We start from the raw sequence: 26,766 nt of genomic DNA, 5'->3' as shown, positions 1-26,766 counted from the left end.
TTGAAAGTTCGTGTGTAGGGTACTTACTGTATATAATATTGCATGACCAAAAAAAATTAATTTTGGCATAATGTTGCTACTCCCCCAAAGAGAAAAAAATATATCTAGTTCTGTACTGCTCTATGAAAACTCAAAGGACAAAGCAGCTTTCTCCACAGCTCTGTTCACTTCCTAAACATTGACCTCCCCAGGCCAGAGGAGTAAGCGGCAACATTCTCTCTTATCTCTTCTGCCAACTTTTAACACTTTAGAGTACTTTCTTGGAAAAAGAAACAAAACTATGTAACAATCATAAACAACAGTTCATATTAATTTATTATAAAAATATCTCACATGAGATCTTGATTCTCTGGGTAACAGTGAGCACAAAGTTTGCCGGTTGCGATTGTGGGCATCGAGATCCACAAATATAACTGACCAAGAACAGCCCTGGAATGAGAGAGAAAGAAAAATTTCCTAGATTAACATAAAAGAACTTGTAGAACATTGGGCAATTTGACTGAAATAAATTTCACATTATAAATCAATGTTACCTCAATTTACAAAAATAATAAAATTTTAAAAAAAGACAAGCAAAAAAATTTCACAAAAATATTAACATTGGTTGCATTTGAGAGTGGCATTACAGAAGATTTTAATTTTTTAAATACTTTCAGTATTTCTCAAATTTCTTGCAATAAACATATTAATTTTATAATCATAAAAAATAAATGTTATTTTTCCATTTTTCCAATTTCTCCTTAGTTTTCTTAAAAATCAAAATATATAGATTACAAGATAACTAATAAAGGATATTTTAATAAAAGTAAAAAATCATTTAGCTAATACTTCTGACAAAGAAATAAGAACTAATTTGGATTCACAAAATCTGAATTGTACAGTCCTAATAAAGAACGATCAAACTAAATGAATTTAGATATCTAGAATTACAGATATAAAAACTACTTGATTAAAATATGAAGACAGGAGAATCTCAAATAATAGTACTGTACATAATACTTGCTAATATTCATTATGTGTCAGGCACTGTGTTTTATGCTTCACATGGATTATCTCATTTAATCCCCTTATGTAGATATTATTATACCCATTTTACAGAAAACGATGCTAAATCTTAGTATAACAGAGGCAAGGGTTCAAAATCAAGTCTGACACAGAAGACCACACCTTGAACACTATATTATGCAATTTCCCACACTAAAAATTATCTTTCAAGTAAGAATCAAAAACTTGAATTAAAAAAAAGTGTTAACAAAAAATGATAATTGGTCTGCTAACCAAGTTAAAAAATTTATCAATACTATTTAGCCATTAGTGCTTTCCATTTTCAATAGCATAGTTTTTAAATAAACATGGTTTTGTTCTTTTATTGGGGAGATAGATATTTTGAAAACACAAAGAATGAAATTGGAATACGACTACTTCCATTACAAGAGAATACTCAGAAAAATACATGGGGAAAGGAAGAACACCATCACAAATTTTATGTTGCTTCATTACCTTCTAAATCTCATACCAATTCTCACCAACTTCAAAGATGCATTTGCCCTGAAGATAAAATACATTGACTGAAACTCAAAATCTAGTAGTACTAGGCCCTAGATCCAAGCATCATACTCACTCTGTATATTTTTCCTGTTAACCCATGTTCATACATGAATATTAGCTCATAAAATAGAACTTCTCATTCATAATATTATTTCTTAAATTTCTTTTAACTCTGACAATAAGTGAACAAGGAATGAGTGAGGCTGTCTCTTAACCAGATCAATTCTAAACAGTCTTTCTATTATTTGAAAGTCCCTACTTCTCATCTGTACTCACAAAATTGAGCCCAACAAACTTTCACGCAGTAGCTGCCAATGTCAGAGTAATGTGCCCTCTGCTTTGAGTAAAACAAGACAGAACATGACCTCTCCTCTTAAGGAGCTGACCCAGGTGATACACAGTCCTAAATCAGATAAATATTAAACAAAACAAAAAGACTGCACGTGGCAATATATGACTATGTACCAGGTGAGTGGTTTAGATGAAAGAATAATAATAAGCCTCTAAAGTTAACAGGAGGAAAACAAAATAGGGACCTTGCGGTACTTCATGGAGAAGGTGAGGACCAGAAATAGGATCTGAATTTTGGGGGAAGGGGGAGCAAGTAGAGTGGTTGGAACAAGACAGCAAAGAAATGAATGTGTATGTGATGTTGGGAGCCAATGAATACAGAAAATAACAGGACTTATAATTTACCCCTTAGGCTGAAAATTAATAAAGTTAATTACATGTCAAATCAGTCTGCCTTGAATTTAATTTTTTAAAAGATACAACAATCTAAGTAGGATAATTTATAAATAATGAAATGAAATGGCAAATTTGGTAATTCTTGCCATTATTTGCTTCATATAAACAGCTAACTTCTATTTTCTAGCCACAAATAAAGATTCACCAAAGTATTTATTGAGGTCCCCTCCTCTGCCAGCCTCTAAGAAATAGGCACAAAAGGAAAAATTAATCTCATAATGCTATCATATTTTAACACTAAGATCAAAAGCTAATAAACTATATTGTCTGACTATCATCTTAAAAAATATACCATGCTTTAGGTATATGGTCCGGACTTACAGAAGAATAAAATTCACCCAAGGCCATGGGCAGCTATTCCTATTCAGAAGCAAATTTTTTAAAACGTCATCAAGGAGACCTCCATATGGAATTAATTATCACCTACTTTAAATTATGAAACACGTTAATTTTAGGCTTGCAAATTTCAAAGGAAGCTAGACATGTCTGCATCGCTTTGAACACTGCGTACGTAATATGAGAAATCTTTCTAGTCATCACCTTTTAGATTCTGGCCTCAGCTCATTTGTTAGTATCTTGATTTCTCCAATTAAAGGCAGGAATATGGAAAGATGTTTTATATGTATATGTCACTCCAGAGTATCTTATTAACTTTGGATATTTTATTTTCATCTTTCATTTCCTGAAATTATCATAACTCTGCCATAATATTCTGACTCCATCTAAAGAGCACAGATAAGACTGACAGTTCAAACTTTACTCCCAAACTGAGTTTCTGTAATTGTTTTCTAGTATACACATTACAAGATGATTCAACCTGACTTGAGTTCCAATGAAGGGGAAGAGCTGCACTGAACCATCTACCCAGGCCTCCGTGACCATAACAAACACTTTTGAGATGGTATCTATGGCCAAGGGTAACATCTATGACTCAGATAGGCTGGCACCTGGGACCTGGGACCCTTAGCTGCAGTGCTTGCACCTGGACAAATGTCTCCTCGAGCAACAAAATACAAAGAAACTACAAAGGACTAAAAATAACTGTGCATGCGCAGCTGGGCAAATTATGGACAAGATACAAAGAGACCAAAAACCCAACAGCCACTTTTGAAGAGCCGGAAGCAAAAGCAAGGTACTGCGCATGCCCCCTGCACATGACACCACCTAAGGGGTGGGCAAACCACCTAAGGCACCTCTCCGGCCTGACCCCTGGACGCACCCCTACCCTCACCCCATATGAAGAACCAGTTCGCCCCCCACCCAGCAAGCAAGCGAGTGAGCAAGGGAACCTGTTACTTGTTCTCTGTCCCTCCTGGTGCAGCAGGGACCCCAATAAAACCTTGCTTGAATTTCTTGTCTGGCCTCTGATCAATTCCTATTGATTAAGGAGGCCAAGAACCCTGGTAGGTAACATGACCGTAAGACGATCTCTTTAGTCTCAATTCAAAGTGAAATGATTTGAAGGATTGCCCAGGCCTTTCTTTTCCTCTTTAGACTTTTCTCTGAACCTGAGCTAATGGGCTTACTACCCTCATCTAGCATCAAAGAATAAAACAAGATGAAACGGATCAGTATATCTATTGTGTCAATACTATACATGACCTTTTCTGTTCTTCTGGAAACAAAAAAACAGCACCATGATCAGGACACTTTCTTACCTGGTCCAGCATTAGGCTGTCCTATAGCTCTGTGAGCAAGCCTAGAGACATATTCTGCAGAAACGATACTTGCTGGTGGGAATTACCCCTCTACACCACGGCTGTAGTGGCGGTGGCCTGTAAATAGCCAACTTTTACTTACTGACCCAACAGCAGCTTCCAGTAGCCCTCACTAGAGGAATTCCTACTCACATATTGTTAAAGGGGTTTCAAAGAGAGATGAACCTGAGTGTTAATTCTCAGAGTTTTAGAAGAATAGAGCTGAGACTCAGACCCAGGAATCACAAAACTGTTGCTGATGTCTGTGACATGTGCTAACTATAAATTATGATTTATTTAAGTATTATCAAATATTTTTATATCACTATATATATTTATAAATCACTACATATATTGTCGAGTATTGTCATACACACACATACAGACACACACACACACAGATATATATATATATACACACACACAGAGAAAATATTTGAAACCATTATGAAATAAGTGATTCTCATATTAAGGATTATATGAGTATGTTTCTAAGTGCTCCAAATTAGCCTTTATTATAAATTTATTTAAAAAATTAAGCCACTTGATCAAATTTTCTTCTTAGATATTTTCTCCCAAACAAAAATATGTTTTGAAAATAGTTTCGGAGTGAAGATTTAAATGATGAGTCCTTTTTCTTTAATAATAAGGCAAGTCTAACAATTTAAAAAAATAGGAAAGAAAGTACAGGAACACATAATAACCAAAGCTAAAGGCTTATTCCACACAACAATTTCCCATAAAAATAAAAATTAACTTTTGTCTTATACACCAAAGCACAAAAAGGGCAAAAGTTCAACAAGTGGAAACCTCTTTCAGAAAGATCAATAATTAAGAAGAAAATGGTGTGGTCAAAAGGTACAAACTTCCAGTAAGTCCCAGGGATGTAATGTATAGCATACCTTTGAAAAGTTGTTAAGAGAGTAGGTCTTAAGAAAAAAAGTTGTAACTATGTGTGGTAGTAGTTGTTAACTAGACTTACTGTGGTGATCTCTTCATAATATATACAAATATCAAATCATTATGTTGTATACCTAAAACTAATACAATGTTGTTTCTTTTAAGTAAAAATAACAAAAACATGCCTATAAATTTTAACTTTAATACGCATGGATCACTCAAACTAAGACAAATTTTTAACTTGTGATATTCACTGAAAAGAATTATATACAATGTTTCTTTTTTAAAACAAAACAGATCAATTCACCCATTTCCGCTACCTCCCACATCCCGCCTCAGGCAACCACCAATCTGTTCCCTGTATCTGAGGTTTTGATTTTTTTTAAAGATTCCACATATAAGAGAGATCGTACAGTATTTGTCTTTCTCTGTCTTATTTCACTTAGCATATTTCACTTAGCACCTAGCATAATGCCCTTAAGGTCCATCTATGTTGTCACAAATGTCACTCCTTTTTATGACTGAATAATATTCCATTGTATGTATGCACACACCACAATTTCTTTATCCATTCCTCCATTAATGGATACTTAGGTTGTTTCCATATTATGGCTATTATAAATAATGCAGCAATGAATCTGTATATTTTTTTCAGTATTATGGACATTTCAACAACATTAATTCTTCCAACTCATGAGCATGAAACATTTTTCCATTTATTTGTGTCTTCAATTTCTCTCATCAATTTCTTTTAGTTTTTTGTGTGCAGGTCTTTCACCTCTTTGATTAAATTTATTCCTAGGTATCTTGTTCTTTTTGATGCAATTGTAAATGGGATTGTATTCTTAATTTCTCTTTGATAGCTCATTATTAGTGTATAGAAATGCAACAGATTTTTGTGTATTGATTTGTATCCTGCAACTTTACTGAATTTGCTTATTAGCTCTTTAACAGTTTTCTGATGTTTAGGGTTTTCTATATATAATATGCATATTCATGCCATATGCAAATCATGACAATTTTACTTCTTCCTTTCTAATTTTGGATGCCTTTTGTTTCTTTTTCTTACCTAATTTATCTGGCTAAGACTTCCTATCTGGCTAAGACTGGCTAATACTATGTTGAATAAAAGTGGCAAGAGTGGGCATTATATTAGTGAAACTAATATAATGTTATATGTCAATGACATCTCAATAAAAAATTAAACTAAATTAAATTTAATTTAAAAAAGAAGAAAATGGCTTAAGAGTTTTCAAAGATAATACATAGCTTTTACCACTAAAGGTAGAAAGCATTTAAGATCCAAGATTTCCTGTACTAATATCTTATATTCCAGATTCATTACCAAGTGGCTTTGGTTTAATTTCTGGTTCTGCCTCTCTGTTATGTGACCTGTGAGAATCCACCTCAACTCTATTCATTTTGAGAGAAGGGCCCTTCCAGCCCTAAAGATCTATGACTCTCTGAGTTGCCACCAACCCCGGATGTACTTTTTTTTGAAGCTCTAAATTAATTAAGTTAAAGATACATGATCAGGTCTTCCAAAACACTGTATCAATAGTCTTCAGAAATAATTGAGAATACTCATTAGACCTGAAATCCCTCAAGTCTTGAGTATGCTTCTTTAGGTCTTCACTTGAAAAAAAAACCTTTCTTTATCTCAGTTCTTTTTCCCACCACTGACTTTTTCTTTCTTTGTTTTTTTTTTTTTTTTTTGGCTGCATTGGGTCTTCGTTGCTGCGCTCAGGCTTTCTCTAGTTGCAGTGAGTGGGGGCTACTGTTTGTTGCGGTGCACGGGCTTCTCATTGTGGTGGCTTCTCTTGTTGTGGAGCACAGGCCCTAGTGTGCTGGCTTCAGTAGTTGTGGCTCGCGAGCTCTAAAGCACAGGCTCAGCAGTTGTTGCGTTTGGGCTTAGTTGCTCCGCGGCATGTGGGATCTTCCCGGACCTGGGCTCGAACCCGTGTCCCCTGCATTGGCAGGCGGATTCTTAACCACTGTGCCACCAGGGAAGTCCCTGGCCACTGACTTTTAATTAGACCACAGATCTTTTAAGTACAGGGAGTGATATTATAAAATGATTAAACACTAAAAACATCACATGCACTTTTAAATGTGCTATTGTTTAGCAAGTACATTTTTAAGTGAACTGCTGTAGAGGTGGGAATTTTAACATTTTCAAAGTCAGGTTTCTGTAATTCTCCACATCAGAAACAAAGATAAAAGGGAATTTGTAAAACTAGGATACTCTGATATTACCAAAAAAATTGGAAGATGGAGAGGCCCTACTTGCAAATGTGACATCTGTGTGGCTAAAGGAATAAGACCTTATTTGTCTATATTTCTACCTGAAATAATCAAGAAACAGTCAAGTCAGCAAACATTTGGTGCACAGCTCTGCTGGAAACAGACATGAACTAAACAAGGTCAAATGTTAACTCTGCTGAGAGCAGTTGTTCTCATCCTTGGCTGCACATTAGAATTCCCAGGCAGTTTAGAAAAATCTCAACACCACAGCCTCCCTCTAGACAATTAAGTCAGAATCTCTAGGGGTAGAGCCCAGGCATCAGTACTGTTTTTTAAATTCCTCAAATCTAACGTGCAGCCAAGATTGAGAATTTATGGCTGGGGAACAATACCAGCAGTATATTTACAACTCAGAATCAGAATGCATAGTAAAGCAATTCAGTACTTTTAGAATTATGGCTAACAAATCTACAGAAGCTTCCTGGGAAAAGTAGGCTGAAGGCAGAGCCCTGAAATATAGGTAGTTAAGAAAGGTACCATTAATGTTTGTGGGTATATATGTAGGTAGAGAGGATGCATACTAGATATGTAAACAGTATACACTAAGACTCAGGTACATCAAAGGAGATGGCATGATTGCAAAAAAAAAAGAGCTGACCACTACTTTATAATAGCTGACCTAGACATGCAATTCCATTCATCTCACTACCTGGTTACCATGTAAGGCAGAAGAGCAAGACCTGCATCTTGCCACACTGCTGTTGTAACACTACTAGTTTAGTCTGTGACTCTTCTAAGTCTCCTTGATATACCCCTGAGAAGTTTTGGAGTCCAATGGCTTTATTACCCTTCCTTAGTATTACCAGCACTTCACTAGTAATAACATGAGGTATCACTTATTGAGGGTTTAATCTTTGCCAAGCACTATGCTAAGTTTTTTATTTGCATGACTACCTTCTGAGTTAGGTCCTAGTGTCAATATCTCTATTTGTTTAAATGAGGAAGCTGAGACTTAGGTAAATACCTAGCCAAAGTCACAAATTCACTGGTAGGAGTACAGAGTATGCAGTGATTCTACCTCGTGACACTGAATACAATGGCATTCTTTTATGGCAGATTACACTCCCACTCACACACTCCTTTCTTCCTTCCTTATCTAATATATATATACACATATTCTGTAAATATTTATATACTCATACACACACATATTCATACATACACACATATTTAAATGAATGTATTGAGAGTGAGGCAGGGGGGAAAAGGAAATGAAAAGTATTGAAGGATACATGTAGGATTTCCATGAGTATGTTGACTCTTCAGAGAGACAGAAATGTTGGTACAAGCCAAGGGATCAGAGCCAGAGACACCAAGAATCTCCAGGAGAAACATATTAATTCTCATGATTTTCAACAAGTTCATATACCCCCAAACCCCCATGAGATCTGATTCCTCAATTTCTCCAGCCAGAGGTCTTGAGAGAAAAAGAGTGTGGGAAGTGGGTGATTTAGAGTCTCCTCTTGGGCACCCAGAATGAGGTGCTGCTCCCCTCTTCCCAATCCTTTCACGTCTGTGGTCGTTCTTAATCCTTCATTTCCTGGATTTAACCAGAATCCTTCCTCCAGAGGAAGTTGAAGTGAGAAGAGAGTTTACGTATGTAGGGAGAGGAAGAGAGGCAGTTGTGTCACCATGCTGCAACATGAAACTTTCCTAAATGCAAGACTTGAGGTACATAGTATCAATATTATAATTGCCATAACAAAATCCATATCATATTTTACATGTCTGCATAAGTTCCTAAAATGTATCTTCACTGACTTAATTAGCATTTTAATAGCTTAAGGTTAATTATAGTATTAGTTGAACACCTCCTTTGCCGCCTCATCTTTGGAATCTTTACAAAAATTGCTAAAAAAATTAGTTTACTTCTTGATCCAGAGAGGTAACCTGTATTGCTGCATATTATTCCTTCCACTGACAACTCAATCCATGGTCACCTGATTAGGGGCAGAAATTGGTCAAAGATCTTTTAAAAATTTAAGGCAACCCTAAGGGTTTCCCTTTTATCCCAAAGAAAATGAGATTTAGACATATGATTACAACCAGTTGAGGGTTAAGCTAGGATCACGATTTCCAATTCTTTGGCTTCACATGTTAAGCAAGTTCCCCTTTGCATGACATATACATCGATATACATTAAATAGAAACCAACGAGGGAACTGACATGGAAAATATATGGTATATAATGCCAGGAGTATTTTAAAATGTGAAAGCTGAACAAAAGACTAGAGGAAATGCTTCTCAAACTCTTCCAAAAAATAGCAGAGGAAGGAACACTCCCAAACTCATTCTACGAGGCCACCATCACCCTGATACCAAAACCAGACAAAGATGTCACAAAGAAAGAAAACTACAGGCCAATATCACTGATGAACACAGATGCAAAAATCCTCAACAAAATATTAGCATCAGAATCCAACAGCACATTAAAAGGATCATACACCATGATCAAGTGGGTTTTATTCCAGGAATGCAAGGATTCTTCAATATATGCAAATCAATCAATGTGATACACGATATTAACAAACAGAAGGATAAAAACCATATTATCAGCTCAATAGATGCAGAAAAAGCTTTTGACAAAATTCAACACCCATTTACGAGAAAAACCCTCCAGAAAGTAGGCATAGAGAGAACTTACCTCGACATAATAAAAGCTATATATGACAAACACACAGCCAACATCACTCTCAATGGTGAAAAACTGAAACCATCTCCACTAAGATCAGGAACAAGACAAGGTTGCCCACTCTCACCATTATTATTCCACATAGTTTTGGAAGTTTTAGCCACAGCAATCAGAGAAGAAAAAGAAATAAAAGGAATCCAAATTGGAAAACAAGAAGTAAAGCTGTCACTCTTTGCAGATGACATGATACTATACATACAGAATCCTAAAGATGCTACCAGAAAATTACTAGAGCTAATCAATGAGTTTGGTAAAGTAGCAGGATACAAAATTAATGCACAGAAATCTCTGGCATTCCTATACACTAATAATGAAAAATCTAAAAGTGAAATTAAGGAAACACTGCCATTTACCACTGCAACAAAAAGAATAAAATACCTAGGAATAAACCTACCTAAAGAGACAAAAGACCTGTATGCAGAAAACTATAAGACACTGATGAAAGAAATTAAAGATGATAAAAAACAGATGGAGAGATATACCATGTTCTTGCATTGGAAGAATCAACATTGTGAAAATGACTCTACTACCCAAAGCAATCTACAGATTCAATGCAATCCCTATCAAGCTACCACTGGCATTTTTCACAGAACTAGAACAAAAAATTTCACAATTTGTAATGGAAACACAAAAGACCCCAAATAGTCAAAGCAATCTTGAGAAAGAAAAATGGAGCTGGAGGAATCAGGCTCCCTGACTTCACACTATACTACAAAGCTACAGTAATCAAGACAGCATGGTACTGGCACAAAAACGGAAATATAGATCAATGGAACAGGACAGAAAGCCCAGAGATAAACCCATGCACATATGGTCACCTTATCTTTGATAAAGGAGGCAAGAATATACAAGGGAGAAAAGACAGCCTCTTCAATAAGTGGTGCTGGGAAAACTGGACAGCTATATGTAAAAGTATGAGATTAGATCACTCCCTAACACCATACACAAAAATAAGCTCAAAATGGATTAAAGACCTAAATGTAAGGCCAGGCACTATAAAACTTAGAGGAAAACATAGGCAGAACACTCTATGACATAAATCACAGCAAGATCCTTTTTGACCCACCTCCTAGAGAAATGCACATAAAAAAAAAATAAACAAATGGGACCTAATGAAACTTAAAAGCTTTTGCACAGCAAAGGAAACCATAAACAAGACGAAAAGACAACCCTCAGCATGGGAGAAAATATTTGCAAATGAAGCAACTGACAAAGGATTAATCTACAAAATTTACAAGCAGCTCATGCAGCTTAATATCAAAAAAACAAACAACTCAATCCAAAAATGGGCAGAAGACCTAAATCGACATTTCTCCAAAGAAGATATACAAGTTGCCAACAAACACATGAAAGAATGCTCAGCATCAGTAGTCATTAGAGAAATGTAAATCAAAACTACAATGAGGTATCATGTGACACCAGAGTGACGTAAGTCAGAAGGAGAAAAACAAATACCATACGTTAGCACATATATATGGAATCTAAAAAAAAAAAAAAAGAAAAAGACTAGAGGGAAAAGTTACTGAAGAAAGAAAATGAGAATTCTTAATGAAGAGGGTTTCTTAAATTAAGCAATCTTTTTTTAGTTAGAAACCTAAAATTTAAGCAGCAAACCATATTCAAAGGAAAGGTTGTTCAACCATGGGCTGCCACATAAATTACAGACATTCTCTGATCATAATGAATGACTTGGTTAATAAATGGCCAAATTAATTAAACATGCAATTCAAAAAAATAATCAAAGTCTGTTGTTGCTATTGCTGTTTTTTTACCTGGTTGCCAAAGAGGTTGAATCCATTAATTGCTTCTAGAGCTGCTTTTGCTAAGCCAACAGAGCTGCAAGAGAAAAGGAAATACTTTATAACTCTGATGCATCTGGCTACAAAATAAGAACCATTATCTGGTGAATATTCATAGGCAAGTTTCTTTATTAACACTTATATAACATCTTCCCTAAGAAGAATGATGTCTAAGAAACTTTAGTCTGACATTTCACTATTTTAGTTTTCCTTTCTTATAGTTAGTGACCTTCAGGGAAAAATATTTCTAAGTTCACTTTGATCTAGACAAATGGTCATACTATTGATGGGAGTAGTCTTAACTCCAGTATCATTTATATTCACTAACTCAAGGAAAAAAAAAAAAAGATTAAGTTTAGAGGAAGGTGTACTATGATGACATGTGCACAGCAACACCAGGGTGGGCATCATTAGCTCTGATCAACTAACAGAGCTTTTCTGATGTCAGTTCGGAGCCCTAGAAAAGATTTTGCATGCCATACACTTACCACAGAGCGTAGTTTAATATATCCATTCAAATACTCTTTGCTTAGGGTCCAATAAAATAGGCATTATTTTATGCTCACAGAGCAAATGATCATCATACTTCTCATTTTTTGCTATATTCTTCTCTTTGAAATAAAATGTGTACCCCTTTGGCCTCTCAAATGCCTCATACAATAGTGCTGGAAAATGGGAAGACCCAAATTTCATTAAAAATATATGACACTGTCATCTGATAAATATCAACCTTTAAATATTTTAGATCTAATATCTAGTTTATTTTAGTTATTGCAATTTTTTTGTTTTTTCTCAAAGAAACTGCATATTCCATTAATCATTTAAAATTAATGACCTGTCATCATTTCTCTAAAGAAGTGATTATCAAAGTGTGGTTCCCAGAGCAGCAGCATTACCTGGAAACTTGCCAGTTCTCACTGCTCTCTGGGACTGGGGTGTTAACAAGCCCTCCACGTGCTCGAATGGACTTTAAATTTGAGAACCACTGTTCTAAGCTATTTATGTCATCACAATCTATATTTTCTATGGGTTGTTTTACATGAAATGTTAAACAAGTAAGCATTAATTTTACTATAGGATAGTAAATAGGTGGGAAACATTTTAAAATACATGAATGGGAAGGAATATACCCATTATTTTATAACTTTAAATGAAACAGAACCTTTAAAAATTGTGAATCACTATGTTGTACACCTGCAACTTATATAATGTTGTACATCAACTATACTTCAATTTTAAAAAAGGATAATTAATGTATGGAGATAGTGATCAGGCGGAAGATAAAGAAAACAAAAACTTATAATTCAATGTCCTAATTTGCATACCTGAGAAACTTTTGACACATTAACTCTCAGATGCCTACTTTAAGTTTTAAAATACCTTGGAATTGATAAAGCAATGCAGTTTATAGGAATAAAGTGAAATCCAGGACCTCAAAGATGAGCTAAGAAAAGGAACAGATTTTTTTGTTTTTATTACAAAAGTGAAAGCACAAAGGTGAGTGACTCATACTATAAGATTTTACTCATAGCCAATATGATCACAGATATAGAAAATCCTAAAGAATCTACAAAAATGTGCTACTGGAGCTATTAAGGACATCTGGCAAGGCCCCAGGAGACAAGATCACTATCAAAATCAATTTTATTTCTACAAACTAGCCATGGACATCTGGAAATTTAAAGTTAAAAATAAATACCACTTACTATCACATGAAATATTTTATCATAAACTTAACAAAATATATGCAAGACCTGAACACTGAAAAACATTTCTGAAAAAATTAAGGAAGACCTAAATAAATAAAGAGCTATCCCATGTTCACAGATTGGAAAACTGAAGATCATTAAGATGTCAGTTCTCTCCAAAATGATCTATAGATTCAATGCAATCCCAATCAAAATATCAACAGGCATTTTTGTAGAAAATTGACTAGCTAATTCTAAAATGTATGTGAAAATGTAAAGTCCTGGGTTAGTAACAAAGTTTTTTTAAAGGAGAGCAAAATTGAAGGACTACTTCGGAGGCAGAAGAGCTCCATGACTATGAAGGCAAAAGAAGAAATTTCTGAAAAGATGAGAAGAATCTGTGGTAGCGTAGAGCAGTTCTTCTTGGTTTTAAATAAAGTTATTTATTCCTTAAAAAAAAAAAAAGCTGAAGGACTACTTGATTTCATGACTTACCATAAAGCAACAATTATCAGTACAGTATAGTATGGGTCAGGGCAGACATATAAATCAATAAAATAGTCTAGAAATAAACCCATATGTATATGATCAAAGAGCCAGGTAATTCAATGGGGAAAGAATAGTCTTTAATGGTGTTGGAATAATGAAATATCCACATGGAAAAAAAAATGAACCTCAATCTTTGCCTCACACTGTACACTAAAGCTAATTTGAAATAGATCATGACTTAAATGTAAAAGCTAAAACTATAAATCTTTCAGAACAAAACCTAGGAAAAAATCTTCTCAATTTTGAAGTGGCAAAAATTTCTTAGACACATAAAACACTAACCATAAAAAATTCTGATAAATTAGATTTCATCAGAATTAATATCTCTGATATTCAAAAGATACCATTAATAAAATGAAAAGGCAAGTTATGCTCTAGAAGAAAATATTTGTAAAACACATATCTTACAAAAGACTTGTATCCAGAATACACAAAGAACTCTTAAAACTCAGTAAGAATACAAACAACCCATTTTCAAAGTGAGAAAAGGACTTGAACAGACACTTCAAAATGAAGATATATGAAGATACATGAAGATACATAAATGCCACATGAAAAGATGCTCAATAAAATTAGTCAACAGGAAAATACAAATTAAAATGACCACATACTCATAAGAATGATTAAAAATAAAAATACTAACAATACCAAGTGTAGACAAAGATGTGGAGCAATTGAAATTCCTACCATACATTATTGGTAGGAATGAAAAATGGTAAATTCCTTTCAAAAAACAGTTTGGCAGTTTCTTTTTTTTTTTTTTTTTTTTAAACATCTTTATTGGAGCATAATTGCTTTACAATGGTATGTTAGTTTCAGCTTCACAACAAAATGAATCAGTTATATATATACATATGTTCCCATATCTCTTCCCGCTTGCGTCACCCTCCCTCCCACCCTCCCTATCCCACCCCTCCAGGCGGTCACACAGCACCGAGCTGATCTCCCTGTGCTATGCGGCTGCTTCCCACTAGCTATCTACCTTACGTTTGGTAGTGTATACATGTCCATGCCTCTTTATTGCTTTGTCACCGTTTACCCTTCCCCCTCCCCATAGCCTCAAGTCCATTCTCTAGTAAGTCTGTGTCTTTATTCCTGTTTCACCCCTAGGTTTTTCATGACATTTTTTTTTTTCTTAAATTCCATATATATGTGTTAGCATACGGGTCTCTTGCAGACAGCAAATATATGGGTCTTGTTTTTGTATCCATTCAGCCAATCTGTGTCTTTTGGTGGGAGCATTTAGTCCATTTACATTTAAGGTAATTATCGATATGTGTGTTCCCATTCCCATTTTCTTAATTGTTTTGGGTTTGTTATTGTAGGTCTTTTCCTTCTTTTGTGTTTCTTGCCTAGAGAAGTTCCTTTAGCAGTTGTTGTAGAGCTGGTTTGGTGGTGCTGAACTCTCTCAGCTTTTGCTTGTCTCTAAAGGTTTTAATTTCTCCATCAAATCTGAATGAGATCCTTGCTGGGTAGAGTAATCTTGGTTGCAGGTTTTTCTCCTTCAACACTTTCAATATGTCCTGCCACTCCCTTCTGGCTTGCAGAGTTTCTGCTGAAAGATCAGCTGTTAACCTTATGGGGATTCCCTTGTGTGTTATTTGTTGTTTTTCCCTTGCTGCTTTTAATATGTTTTCTTTGTATTTAATTTTTGACAGTTTGATTAATATGTGTCTTGGCATATTTCTCCTTGGATTTATCCTGTATGGGACTCTCTGTGCTTCCTGGACTTGATTAACTATTTCCTTTCCCATATTAGGGAAGTTTTCAACTATAATCTCTTCAAATATTTTCTCAGTCCCTTTCTTTTTCTCTTCTTCTTCTGGAACCCCTATAATTCGAATGTTGGTACGTTTAATGTTGTCCCAGAGGTCTCTGAGACTGTCCTCAGTTCTTTTCATTCTTTTTTCTTTATTCTGCTCTGCAGTAGTTATTTCCACTATTTTATCTTCCAGGTCACTTATCCGTTCTTCTGCCTCAGTTATTCTGCTATTGATCCCATCTAGAGTACTTTTAATTTCATTTATTGTGTTGTTCATCGTTGCTTGTTTCATCTTTAGTTCTTCTAGGTCCTTGTTAACTGATTCTTGCATTTTGTCCATTCTATTGTCCATTCTATCTCCAAGATTTCGGATCAACCTTACTATCATTATTTTGAATTCTTTTTCAGGTAGACTGCCTATTTCCTCTTCATTTGTTAGGTCTGATGGGTTTTTATCTTGCTCCTTCATCTGCGGTGTGTTTTTCTGTCTTTTCATTTTGCTTATCCTACTGTGTTTGGGGTCTCCTTTTTTGCAGGCTGAAGGTTCGTAGTTCCTGTTGTTTTTTGTGTCTGTCCCCAGTGGCTAAGGTTGGTTCAGTGGGTTGTGTAGGCTTCCTGGTGGAGGGTACTAGTGCCTGTGTTCTGGTGGATGAGGCTAGATCTTGTCTTTCTGGTGGGCAGGTCCACGTCTGGTGGTGTGTTTTGGGGTGTCTGTAGACTTATTATGATTTTGGGCCGCCTCTCTGCTAATGGGTGGGGTTGTGTTCCTGTCTTGCTAGTTGTTTGGCATAGGATGTCCAGCACTGTAGGTTGCTGGTCGTTGAGTGAAGCTGGGTGCTGGCGTTGAGATGGAGATCTCTCGGAAATTTTTGCTGTTTGATATTATGTGCAGCTGGGAGGTCTCTTGTGGATCAGTGTCCTGAAGTTGGCTCTCCCACCTCAGAGGCACAGCACTGACTCCTGGCTACAGCACCAAGAGCCTTTCATCCACAGGGCTCCTTAATTTGGGATGATTGGTTGTCTATTCAGGTATTCCACAGATGCAGGGTACATCAAGTTGATTGTGGAGCTTTAATCCGCTGCTTCTGAGGCTGCTGGGAGAGATTTCCCTTTCTCTTCTTTGTTCTCACAGTTCCCAGGGGCTCAGCTTTGGATTTAGCCCCGCCTGTGCGTGTAGGTCGCCGGAGGGCGTCTGTTCTTTGCTCAGACAGGACGGGGTTAAAGGAGCCGCTGATTCGGAGGCTCTGGCTCACTCAGGCCCGGGGGTAGGGAGGGGCACGGAGTGTGGGGCGGGCCTGCGGCGGCAGAGGCCGGCGAGAAGTTGCAGCCTGAGGCGCGCCTGTGCGTTCTCCCGGGGGAGTTGTCCCTGGATCCCGGGACCCTGGCAGTGGCGGGCTGCACAGGCTCCCCGGAAGGGCGTGTGGCTAGTGACCTGTGTTCGCACACAGGCCTCCCGGTGGCGGCAGCAGCGGCCCTAGCGTCTCATGTCTGTCTCTGGGCTCCGCACTTTTAGCCGCGGCTCGCGCCCGTCCCTGGAGCTCTCTCAAGCAGCGTTCTTAATCCCCTCTCCTCGTGCACCAGGAAACAAAGAGGGACGTAAAAGTCTCTTGCCTCTTCGGCAGTTCCAGACTTCTCCCCGGACTCTCTCCCGGCCAGCCGCGGCGCACTAACGCCCTGCAGGCTGTGTTCACGCCGCCAACCTCAGTCCTCTCCCGGCGCTCCGACAAAAGCCGGAGCCTCAGCTCCCAGTCCCGCCCGCCCCGGCGGGCGAGCAGACAAGCCTCTCGGCTGGCGAGTTCCGGTCGGCCCGATCCTCTGCGCTGGAATCTGTCCGCTTTGTCCTCCGCACCCCTGTTGCTGTGCTCTCCTCCGCGGCTCCCAAGCTCCCCCACTCCGCTTCCCGAAGCCTCCACCCGCGAAGGGGCTTCCTAGTGTGTGGACACTTTTCCTCCTTCACAGCTCTCTCCCGCTGGTGCAGGACCCGTCCCTATCCTTTTGTCTCTGTTTAGTTTTTTCTTTTGCCCTACCCAGGTACGTGGGGGGTTTCTTGCCTTTTGGGAGGTCTGAGGTCTTCTGCCAGCGTTCAGTAGATGCTCTGTAGGAGTTGTTCCATGCGTAGATGTATTTCTGGTGTATCTGTGGGGAGGAACGTGATCTCCGCGTCTTACTCTTCCGCCATCTTTCTGGCAGTTTCTTAAAAAGTTAAAACACTTATTATATAACTCAGGAATTCTACTCAGGTATTTTCCAAGAGATATAAAAATATATGTTAACAAAAAGATCTGGATCCAAATAGTCAGGACAGGTTTATTTTTAATAGCCCCAAACTGTCAACAACCCAAATTCCTATCAACAGAAAATGGATAAACCAAACTGTGATTTATCTGTACAATGGGATACTACTTGTCAATAAAAAGGAACAAAAGACTGAAAAAATTAAATGAAATACATGAACGGAAGGTGGAGTTGACATAATTTTCCTTATTCATCTAAGTACCATGAAAAACCCTGGACATTGCATAAACAAAGATAAAAAGGCTCAGAAAAATGGAAAGAAGGCAGACTGCCTAGGAACCTCAGGATTCTAAGAACAGCACTATGGTGAGTCTCCTGAGTACCCTTTTTGCCTCATATATACCAGACTTAGAGCTGAAGAAACCAACAACTAGGAAATGTAGGTAGGTGCATACAAAAAATCCCCAACAAAAGCCAATGGACCAGGAAAAGGGCAGCCTAGCAAAATAGAAAACTTTTAGACAATAACCACTCAAAAATACTGTGACCCTACTCCCACCCACCCCTGTAAATGCTGAGTGGGAAATTTAGACTTCTACGCTCCTGAGTCTATAATGAGGAACTGCATCCAACATCCAACCACCTCAGTTGTGGTGGTGTCAGAAAAATCCAAGGAGGAAGTCAAGACTTTCATTCCTGATGGATGACAAAAGTCTCCCCCTCACACCTCAGTGTCAGTGGAGATCACATAGGGTGCCTAAACTTTCATTCCCACCCATCAGTAATTAGGTGAATCTCCCCTTCCTCTTGGGATGGTGCCAGAGGATGTCCAGTGGAGAATTAAAACTTTCACTAATGCCCAGCTGTAAAGCGGCCACACCCTTTCCCTGTCATGTAAGTGGAGGTCAACTGGAAATCAGTAATGAGGTACTTCCATCGTTCCCAGCCAGGGAGGTATTAATGGAAGCCTACTGGGGAGCTAGACATAACAACCCAGACCCAGCAGTAATGAAGAGTCTCCATCTTGGGTGTCAACAAAAAAAAAACCTGGCCTTACATTCTCACCTGGCAGTAATGGGGTGATGTGCCTACCCGCTTCCCCTGCCAGAGTGGTGGCAAAAAATACAGCTAAAATAAAAAAGTAAAGTCCCCAGGGTCTTATAATACCCCCCAAATCCATGTCTCAATAATAATAATTTAAAAAACCACTCATCATATCTAGAAACAGGACTATCTCAAACTGAATAAAAAAGGGCAATCGATAGATAGAAACACTGAGACAAAAGAGATGTGAGAATTATCTAAGATTTTAAAGCAGCCATGACAAAAAGGCTTCAGTGAGCAATTGTGAATATGACTGAAACAAATGAAAAGAGAAAGTCTCAGCTAAGAAACAGAAAGTCACAGCAAATTTTTTAAACTGAAAAATACAATAATCAAAAGCTCAGTGAACAGGATGAAGGAGACAGAAGAAAGAATAGCTAAACTGGAAGATAAAACAATAGAAATAATCAAATCTGAACAAAAGAGAGAAACTAGACTTAAAAGAAACAAACGAAGAGAACCTCAGGGACCTGTGGGACTTTAACAAAGATTTAACATTCATGTCATTGGACTTCCTGAAGGAGAGGAGAGAAAGGACAGAGTTAAAAAAAAAAAAAAAAAAAGCACTTGAAACAATGGCAGAAATTTTCCCAATTAGCAAGAGACAAAAAGCTGAGTGAGACTCAAACAGAATAAAATAAAAATATCCATTCTAGAACACATCATAACTTCTGAAAACTAAAGACAAAGAAAAATCTTGAAAGTAGCCAGAGAAAACAATTTACCTACAGGGGAAAAGCAATTAAATAACAGTGACTTACTTATAGGAAACCATGAAAGCTAAAAGGATGTGACCCAAGAGTTTTTAAGCATTGAAAGAAAAGAATTGTCAACCTAGAACCTTATACCAATAAATATATTCTATTTATTTAAGCAAGGCATTCTCAGATGAAGGAAAAATAAGAGATCTGTCACAAGCAGATCTACCCTAAAAGTTTGACTAAAGTAAGTTCTCAAAACAGAAAGGAAATGCTAGATAGATAGATAGAAAGAATATGGTAAACAAAAATACTGATAAATACAATAGGTTTTTCTTCTCCTCTTGAGTTTTATAAATTATGTTTGACAGTTACAGCAAAAGTTATAACACTGTGGTTCTAAATGTATATGGAGGAAATATGTAAGATAATTATATTATAATAAATGGGGGAGGGTAACATGACACAAACAAAGGTAAGGTTTCGATAATCCCTCTAACTGGTAAAATGATGACATCAATACACTGAGTACATATGTATACATAATAATATAGAGCAACCACTAAAAAGCTATAAAAAAGATACATTCAAAACCACTATAGAGAAATCAAAATGGAATTCTAAAAAATGTTTAAGAACCCACAGGAAGGTAGGAAAAAGAAAACAGAGAAATGAAAAAGAGAGAGAGTAAACCTTAAGCTCAAACATATCAATAATTACATTAAATGTAAAAGGTCTAAATACAGCAATTAAAAGAAAGATTGGCAGAGTTGATTTAAAAACATAACCCAACTATATACTGTCTACAAGAAACTAATTTCAAATACAACAATATAGGCAGGTTGAAAGTAAAAGGATTTTAAAAAGAAGTATCATGCAAAAAAGCAAAAGAAAGCATATAACTGAAGTCCCAAGCCCAAGTATTTGGAGATGGGCCTTTGGGAGGTAATTTGGCTTAGATTAGGTCATGAAGGTGGGGCCCCAATGAATAATGGGATTAGTATGTCCATGTCACACAGCATGTGGGATCTTAGTTCCCTGATCAGGGATCAAACCTGCACCCCTTGCAGTGAAAGCATGGAGTCTTAACCACCGGACCACCAGGGAAGTCTGGGGATTAGTATCCCTTTAAGAAGAGATGCCAGAAAGCTTGCTTTCTCTCTCTCTCTCTGCCATGAGAGGACATGGCAAGAAGCTGACCATCTGCAAATCAGAAGAAAGTCCTCACCAGAGAACAGAAATGGCTGGCAACTTGATCTTGGATACTCTAGCCTCCAGAACTATAATAAACAAATTCCTGTTGTTTAAGCTGCCCAGTCTATGGTACTTTGTTATAGCAGCACAAATCAACTAATAAAATTCTATATAACAAGAATATATATATTTTTTCCAGTGCCCACCAACATATACCAAGAGATCATACCTTGGCCATAAACAGAATCTCAAGACTATAAAAGAACTGAAATCATACTGTGTTCTCTAACCACAATGGCATCAAACTACAACCAATAATAGGACAACAACAGGAACATCTCCCAACACTTGTAAAGAAAACAATACACACCTGTCTACATAATCCACATGAACCAAGGAGGAAGTTTCAAGTGAAATAAAAAAATAGACTGAACTGAATGAAAATGAAAATATAACATCAAAATTTATGTAGTATAACTAAAGTGCTGAGAGGGAAATTAACAGCACTAAATGTATATACTAGCAAAGAGAAAAGCCTCAAATCAATTATCTAAGCCCAATGTAATGAAGCTAGAAAAAGAGCAAAATAAACCTGAAGCAAACAGAAGGAAATAACATAGATAACAGCAGAAATCAATGACATTCAACACAGAAAACAGAAAAAAATGAATGAAACAAACACCTGATTCTTTAAAGAGCAAAAGAAAATTGACAAACCTCTAGAAAGACTAACAAAGAAATAAGACAAAACACACGTGACCAATATTAGGCATAAAACACGAGATATCACTACAGACACTGCAGACATCAAAAGGATAATGAGAAAATACTCTGAACAATTTGATGCACATAGCTTAGAAGGAATGAATCGATTCCTGGAAAAGCACAAACTATCACTACTGACCCGATATGAAATAATTTGAATAGCCCTGCAACTATTAAGGAAATTGAATTCATAATTTTCAAATGGTCAAAAAAGAAATCTCCATACATAGATGATTTCATTGAAGAAATCTACCAAACATTTAAAGAAAAACTGACACCAATTCTACACAATCTCTTACAGAAAATAGAGGGAAAAATATACTTCAGAGTTCATTTTATGAAGCTAGCATTAAGCTGATACCAAAACAAATCAAAGACAATACACAAAAAGAAAACTACAGACCAGTATCTCTCATGAATACAGATATTAAAATCCTTTTTCAAAAAATTAGCAAATGGAATTTAGCAATATGTGGAGTGAATTATCACCATAACTGACCAAGTGAGGTTTATTTTAGGGATGCAAGGCTAGTTTGATAATCAAAAATCAATCAATATAATCCACCATATTAGTAGGCTAAAGAAGAAAATTGACATGATCATCTCAGTGGTATTAGCAGAGGAATAGATACATAGAACCCAGAAAGAGACCAATACAAATATGTCCACTTTATTTTTAACACAGCACAAAGGCATTTCAATGGAGGAAAGATGGCCTTTTCAACAAATGCAAATAATGCTGAAGCAATTGGACATTCATATGGAAAAAAAAAAAAAAAGAACTTCAACCTAAGTCTCATCACACCTTATACAAAGTTAACTCAAAATAGATCATGAACTTAAGTATAAGACATAACACTATATAACTTTTGCAAAACAAACCATCAGAGAAAATCATCAGAATCAAGGGTTAGGCAAAGAGTTGTCAGACTTTACACCAAAAGCCCAATCCATGAAGGGAAAAATTATAAAATGGATTTCATAAGAGTTTTGCGCTAACAAAAAAACAAGCTACAGACTGGGAGGATATATTTGCAAAACAAAGAACTGACAAAGGACTCGTATCAAGAATTATATAAAGAACTCTCAAAAATCAACAATAAAAAATAATCCAACTAGAAAATGAGCAAAAGACATGAGACATTTTGCTGAAGAGGATATGCAGATGGTATATAAGCACATGAAAAGATCCAATATCATTATCCATTAGGAAATGCAAATTAAAACCACCATAAGATATCACTACAAACCAATCAGAGTAACTAAAACAAAAAATAGTGATTACACCAAATGCTGGCAAAGATGCAGAGAAATTACACTACTCATACATTGCTGGTAGGAATGTAAAGCAATATAGGAACTCTAAAAAACAGGCTTGCAGTTTTTTAAAAATCTAAACATGCAACTACCCACCAAATGAACTACTGGACATTTATCCCAGATAAATGAAAACTTTTGTTCACACAAAAACATATTTAAAAAAAAAATTTTTTTTTTTTGGTTACTTGTGCTTTAGGTGTCATAGTTAAGGTGTGACCTTGTCTAACCCAAGGTCACAATAATCTACAACTATGTTTTCTTCTAAGAGTCTTATACTTTTAGCTCTTACTACCAGTCATTGACCCACTTCCAGTTATTTTTTGTACATGATATGAAGTAGGATCCAAATTCATTCCTTTACATATGGCTATCCAGTTGTCCCAGCACCATTTGTTGAAAAGACTACTCTTTCTCTATCAATTATCTTTGTACCTTTGTCAAAATCAACTGACCATAGATGGGTTTATTTCTAGATCATTAATTCGACTGCATTGATCTCTATATCTGTTGTTACACCAGTACCACACTTTTAAAGTATTGTAGAAGATTACTATAACTACAGTAAGCTCATTATTGTAGTAAATTTTGAAGTTGCAAAGTGTGACTCCTCCAACTTTGTTCTCAATGTTGTTTTGGCTATTCTGGGTCCCTTGCATTTCCATATAAATTTTAGGATCAGTTTGTCAATTTGTATAAAAAAGACAGATTTTTGATATAGAGTACATTGAACACAGGATATCTTTCCATTCTTGTATGTCTTAATTTTTTTCAACAATATTTTATAGTTTTTGATGTACAAGTCTTGCATTTCCTTTGTTTATCCCCTCTACTTTTAAAATGAGGAAACTAAGCCCTGAGAGATGAAGTGTAAGTGGCTTTCAAATGCATCCTTACTTTCTCTTTGGTGAAAACTCTCTTCCCTACTAGAATCTATGCAGATCATTTTACCCTGGTTCTCAAGAACAACTGAGCCAATAATCTGGGATTAAGATACTGCCCTACTGCCTCAAATCTGCTATCTAGCTTTTCATTGCCTGAAGAAGTACCTGATGCTTCCACAGGTTAAACAAATTCCATAACAATTCATGTGGTACTGCTAGTATACTTAAGACAAGGGACACAGTCTCTTTTCATAGCCAAAGTCACTTTAGAGAAATGACAAGAAGGAATAAAGTCCAAATGAAGAATATGTGGTGGTTTAACACACGTCTGCATTGAGGACACGGGGAGGGGGAAGGGTAAAATGGGACGATGTGAGAGATTAGCATTGACATATATACACTACCAAATGTAAAATGGATGGCTAGTGGGAAGCTGCTGCATAGCACAGGGAGATCAGCTTGGTGATTTGTGACCACCTAGAGGGGTGGGATAGGGAGGGTGGGAGGGAGGAGATATGGGGCTATATATGTATATGTATAGCTGATTCACTTTGTTATACAGCAGAAACTAACATGACATTGTAAAGCAATTATACTCCAATAAAGATGTTTAAAAAAAAAACAAAACACGTCTTCAAAATCTTTTTTTTTTTTTTTTTTTTTTTGCAGTACGCAGGCCTCTCACTGTTGTGGCCTCTCCCGTTGCAGAGCACAGGCTCTGGACGCGCAGGCTCAGCGGCCATGGCTCACGGGCCCAGCCGCTCTGCAGCATATGGGATCTTCCCGGACCGGGGCACGAACCTGTGTCCCCTGCATCGGCAGGCTAACTCTCAACCACTGCGCCACCAGCGAAGCCCACGTCTTCAAAATCTTTGACACTTCTCCCATCACAAGGTGGAGAATCACTAGAATATGGCCTGGTCTTACTGACTCTAACAAACAGGATGTAGTGAAAGTTATGCTGCATGATTTCCGAGGCTAGGTCATGAAAAGAAATACAGCTCCCACCTGGCCTGTGGGTTTTGAGACACTGAACCTTGGAACCTAGCCTCCATGCTGTGAGGAAACTATATGGAAAAACTTCATATATGGGCCTTCTGGCAGACAGCTCCTGCCAAAGTCCCAGTCAACACTCTGACACCTGAGTGAGGAAGCCTTCAAAGTTGACTCTAGCCCCAGCCACAACTGATGGCAAACACATGAGACCCTAAGCACCCTAGCTTAGCCTAGTCAACCCTCTGAACCATGTGAGTTAACAATAATAAAAGATTGTTGTTGTTTTATGCTTCTAAGTTTGGGGTTGTTTATTTGAAATAATAGGTAACCATTTAAGAACCTAAGGCAGCTTCCTAACTGCACATGCACCCAGCACAATCATACCTATTCTTGCATACTTCAAATGGAAACCAAACAGTACCTGCGTAAGAATTCTAAATTCTCAGAACTTAAGAGTTAGAAGAGCCCGTAGGAGTCATATGCTCTGACAATGCATGCAAAAACATTCACTGCCGACTGGTTTTTTTGCTTAAGGATGTGTTCCCAATGCCCTAGGAGTCTCCATTAGCCCCCAGTGCACCAACGCTTACAGGCATTTAACCTAGTAATACCAGAAAACTTCCACTTACAGTGCGAGGTATATGTGTTATTAAGACTATTCACAGTATTTTGAGAAGTGAGAGAAAATAACTTATTCAAAAGGCAAATACATAAAAAATTCTGTACTGGAGGAGATACATAATATAGCCAGTCCAAGGTTCTATGTTTAAAAATGATGCAAAAAGACAGCTAAGGGATGAATTTGGAAACTGTCTTCTAAATAAAGCATTACAAAAGAAAGAAACACTGTACCTGGACTAGAGAAAAGGTCAAATTCTTAACATTTTAATTTTCTTTCCCAATGCAATTGGTTGAATAATTGGACTTAATTGAAATTCACAAATATGTTAATTTATTATTTACTGGTTATTTAAAACTCTGGCAACAGCAAGCTATTTAGAAACAGAAACACACTCCTATTGTGATCTTACATTTATTAGCAAATATAATACGTATGTTGTAAGAATTAAAAGTATTTTACTGGCACAAGACATTATCAGAAAATTATTCCATGATTAGCTAATGCACATATTAATATTAGGTGACTGTAACCAACAGAACATTCACCAATTTGATTCTTGCAAGGCGTTACCTCAACACTTACTTACGGGAACTAAAGTAAAATGATGTTTACCTGGGAGATAGTTTGTAATAAAGCTATTTATTGCATAAATGAAAGCTTTCCTAGAAAAGATGATGGGTTTGGACTAGGTGATTTAAAACCCACCATGGAATCCAAAAAATTAACTGGCAAGCATGGAAACTAAATTTACAATCTCCTATTCATTAACCTTATGCTTAAACTCCCTAAGCTATCCAATCATACTTTCTGAAAGAAAAAGGACTTTACAGTACTATAGTTTTAATGGGTGTTCATGAATTGCTCAGTACAGAAAAAATACATAAAATGAAGCAGAATGGATGGATAGCTGTTTGTATCATAGCTCAATGACTGGAACATCAAAAATGACTTAAGGAGACTAAGTAGTTACTTTAAATAACAAGCACTGTATGAAGTAAAATGGCCACTAAAAGCATCTTAAACTGAGTAAAGTAGAGCCATGTGGTTACTTATCTGATATTTTAGTGATAGCTTTCTTTATTGCAAAAGCCTAGAGAACAGAACATAAAACCGTAAAACAGAAAAAAAAAAAAAAAACAACCACACACACAAAAAACCCAATAATCTTTCCATTTGGATATATAACTACAATAATCTTTCCATTTGGGCATATATTACTAAATTACTACTAAGTTATTACAGCTTTCCTTTTTGTTTCCCAATAG

General features: G+C 36.7%; 1 protein-coding gene across 5 annotated transcripts in view; it reads right to left on the bottom strand.

Moving 5' to 3' along the window:
* The window catches only part of PHKB (phosphorylase kinase regulatory subunit beta), a 197,822-nt gene that overhangs the window by 117,816 nt on the left and 53,240 nt on the right, over positions 1-26,766 (bottom strand). For all 5 annotated transcript variants that reach the window (XM_030833057.3, XM_060289761.1, XM_030833056.3 and 2 more), the window contains 2 exons: positions 11,661-11,724; positions 334-429 (listed from right to left, as the gene is read on the bottom strand). In XM_030833057.3, the coding sequence (XP_030688917.2) occupies positions 334-429; positions 11,661-11,724 (160 nt within the window). The remainder of the gene's footprint in view (positions 1-333; positions 430-11,660; positions 11,725-26,766) is intronic.

The sequence above is a fragment of the Globicephala melas genome, chromosome 19, assembly GCF_963455315.2.
Source record: "Globicephala melas chromosome 19, mGloMel1.2, whole genome shotgun sequence".
Taxonomy (NCBI): Eukaryota; Metazoa; Chordata; class Mammalia; order Artiodactyla; family Delphinidae; genus Globicephala; species Globicephala melas.
Note: the sequence above shows the minus strand (reverse complement) of the source record. Positions and strands in the feature narration are given on the sequence as shown.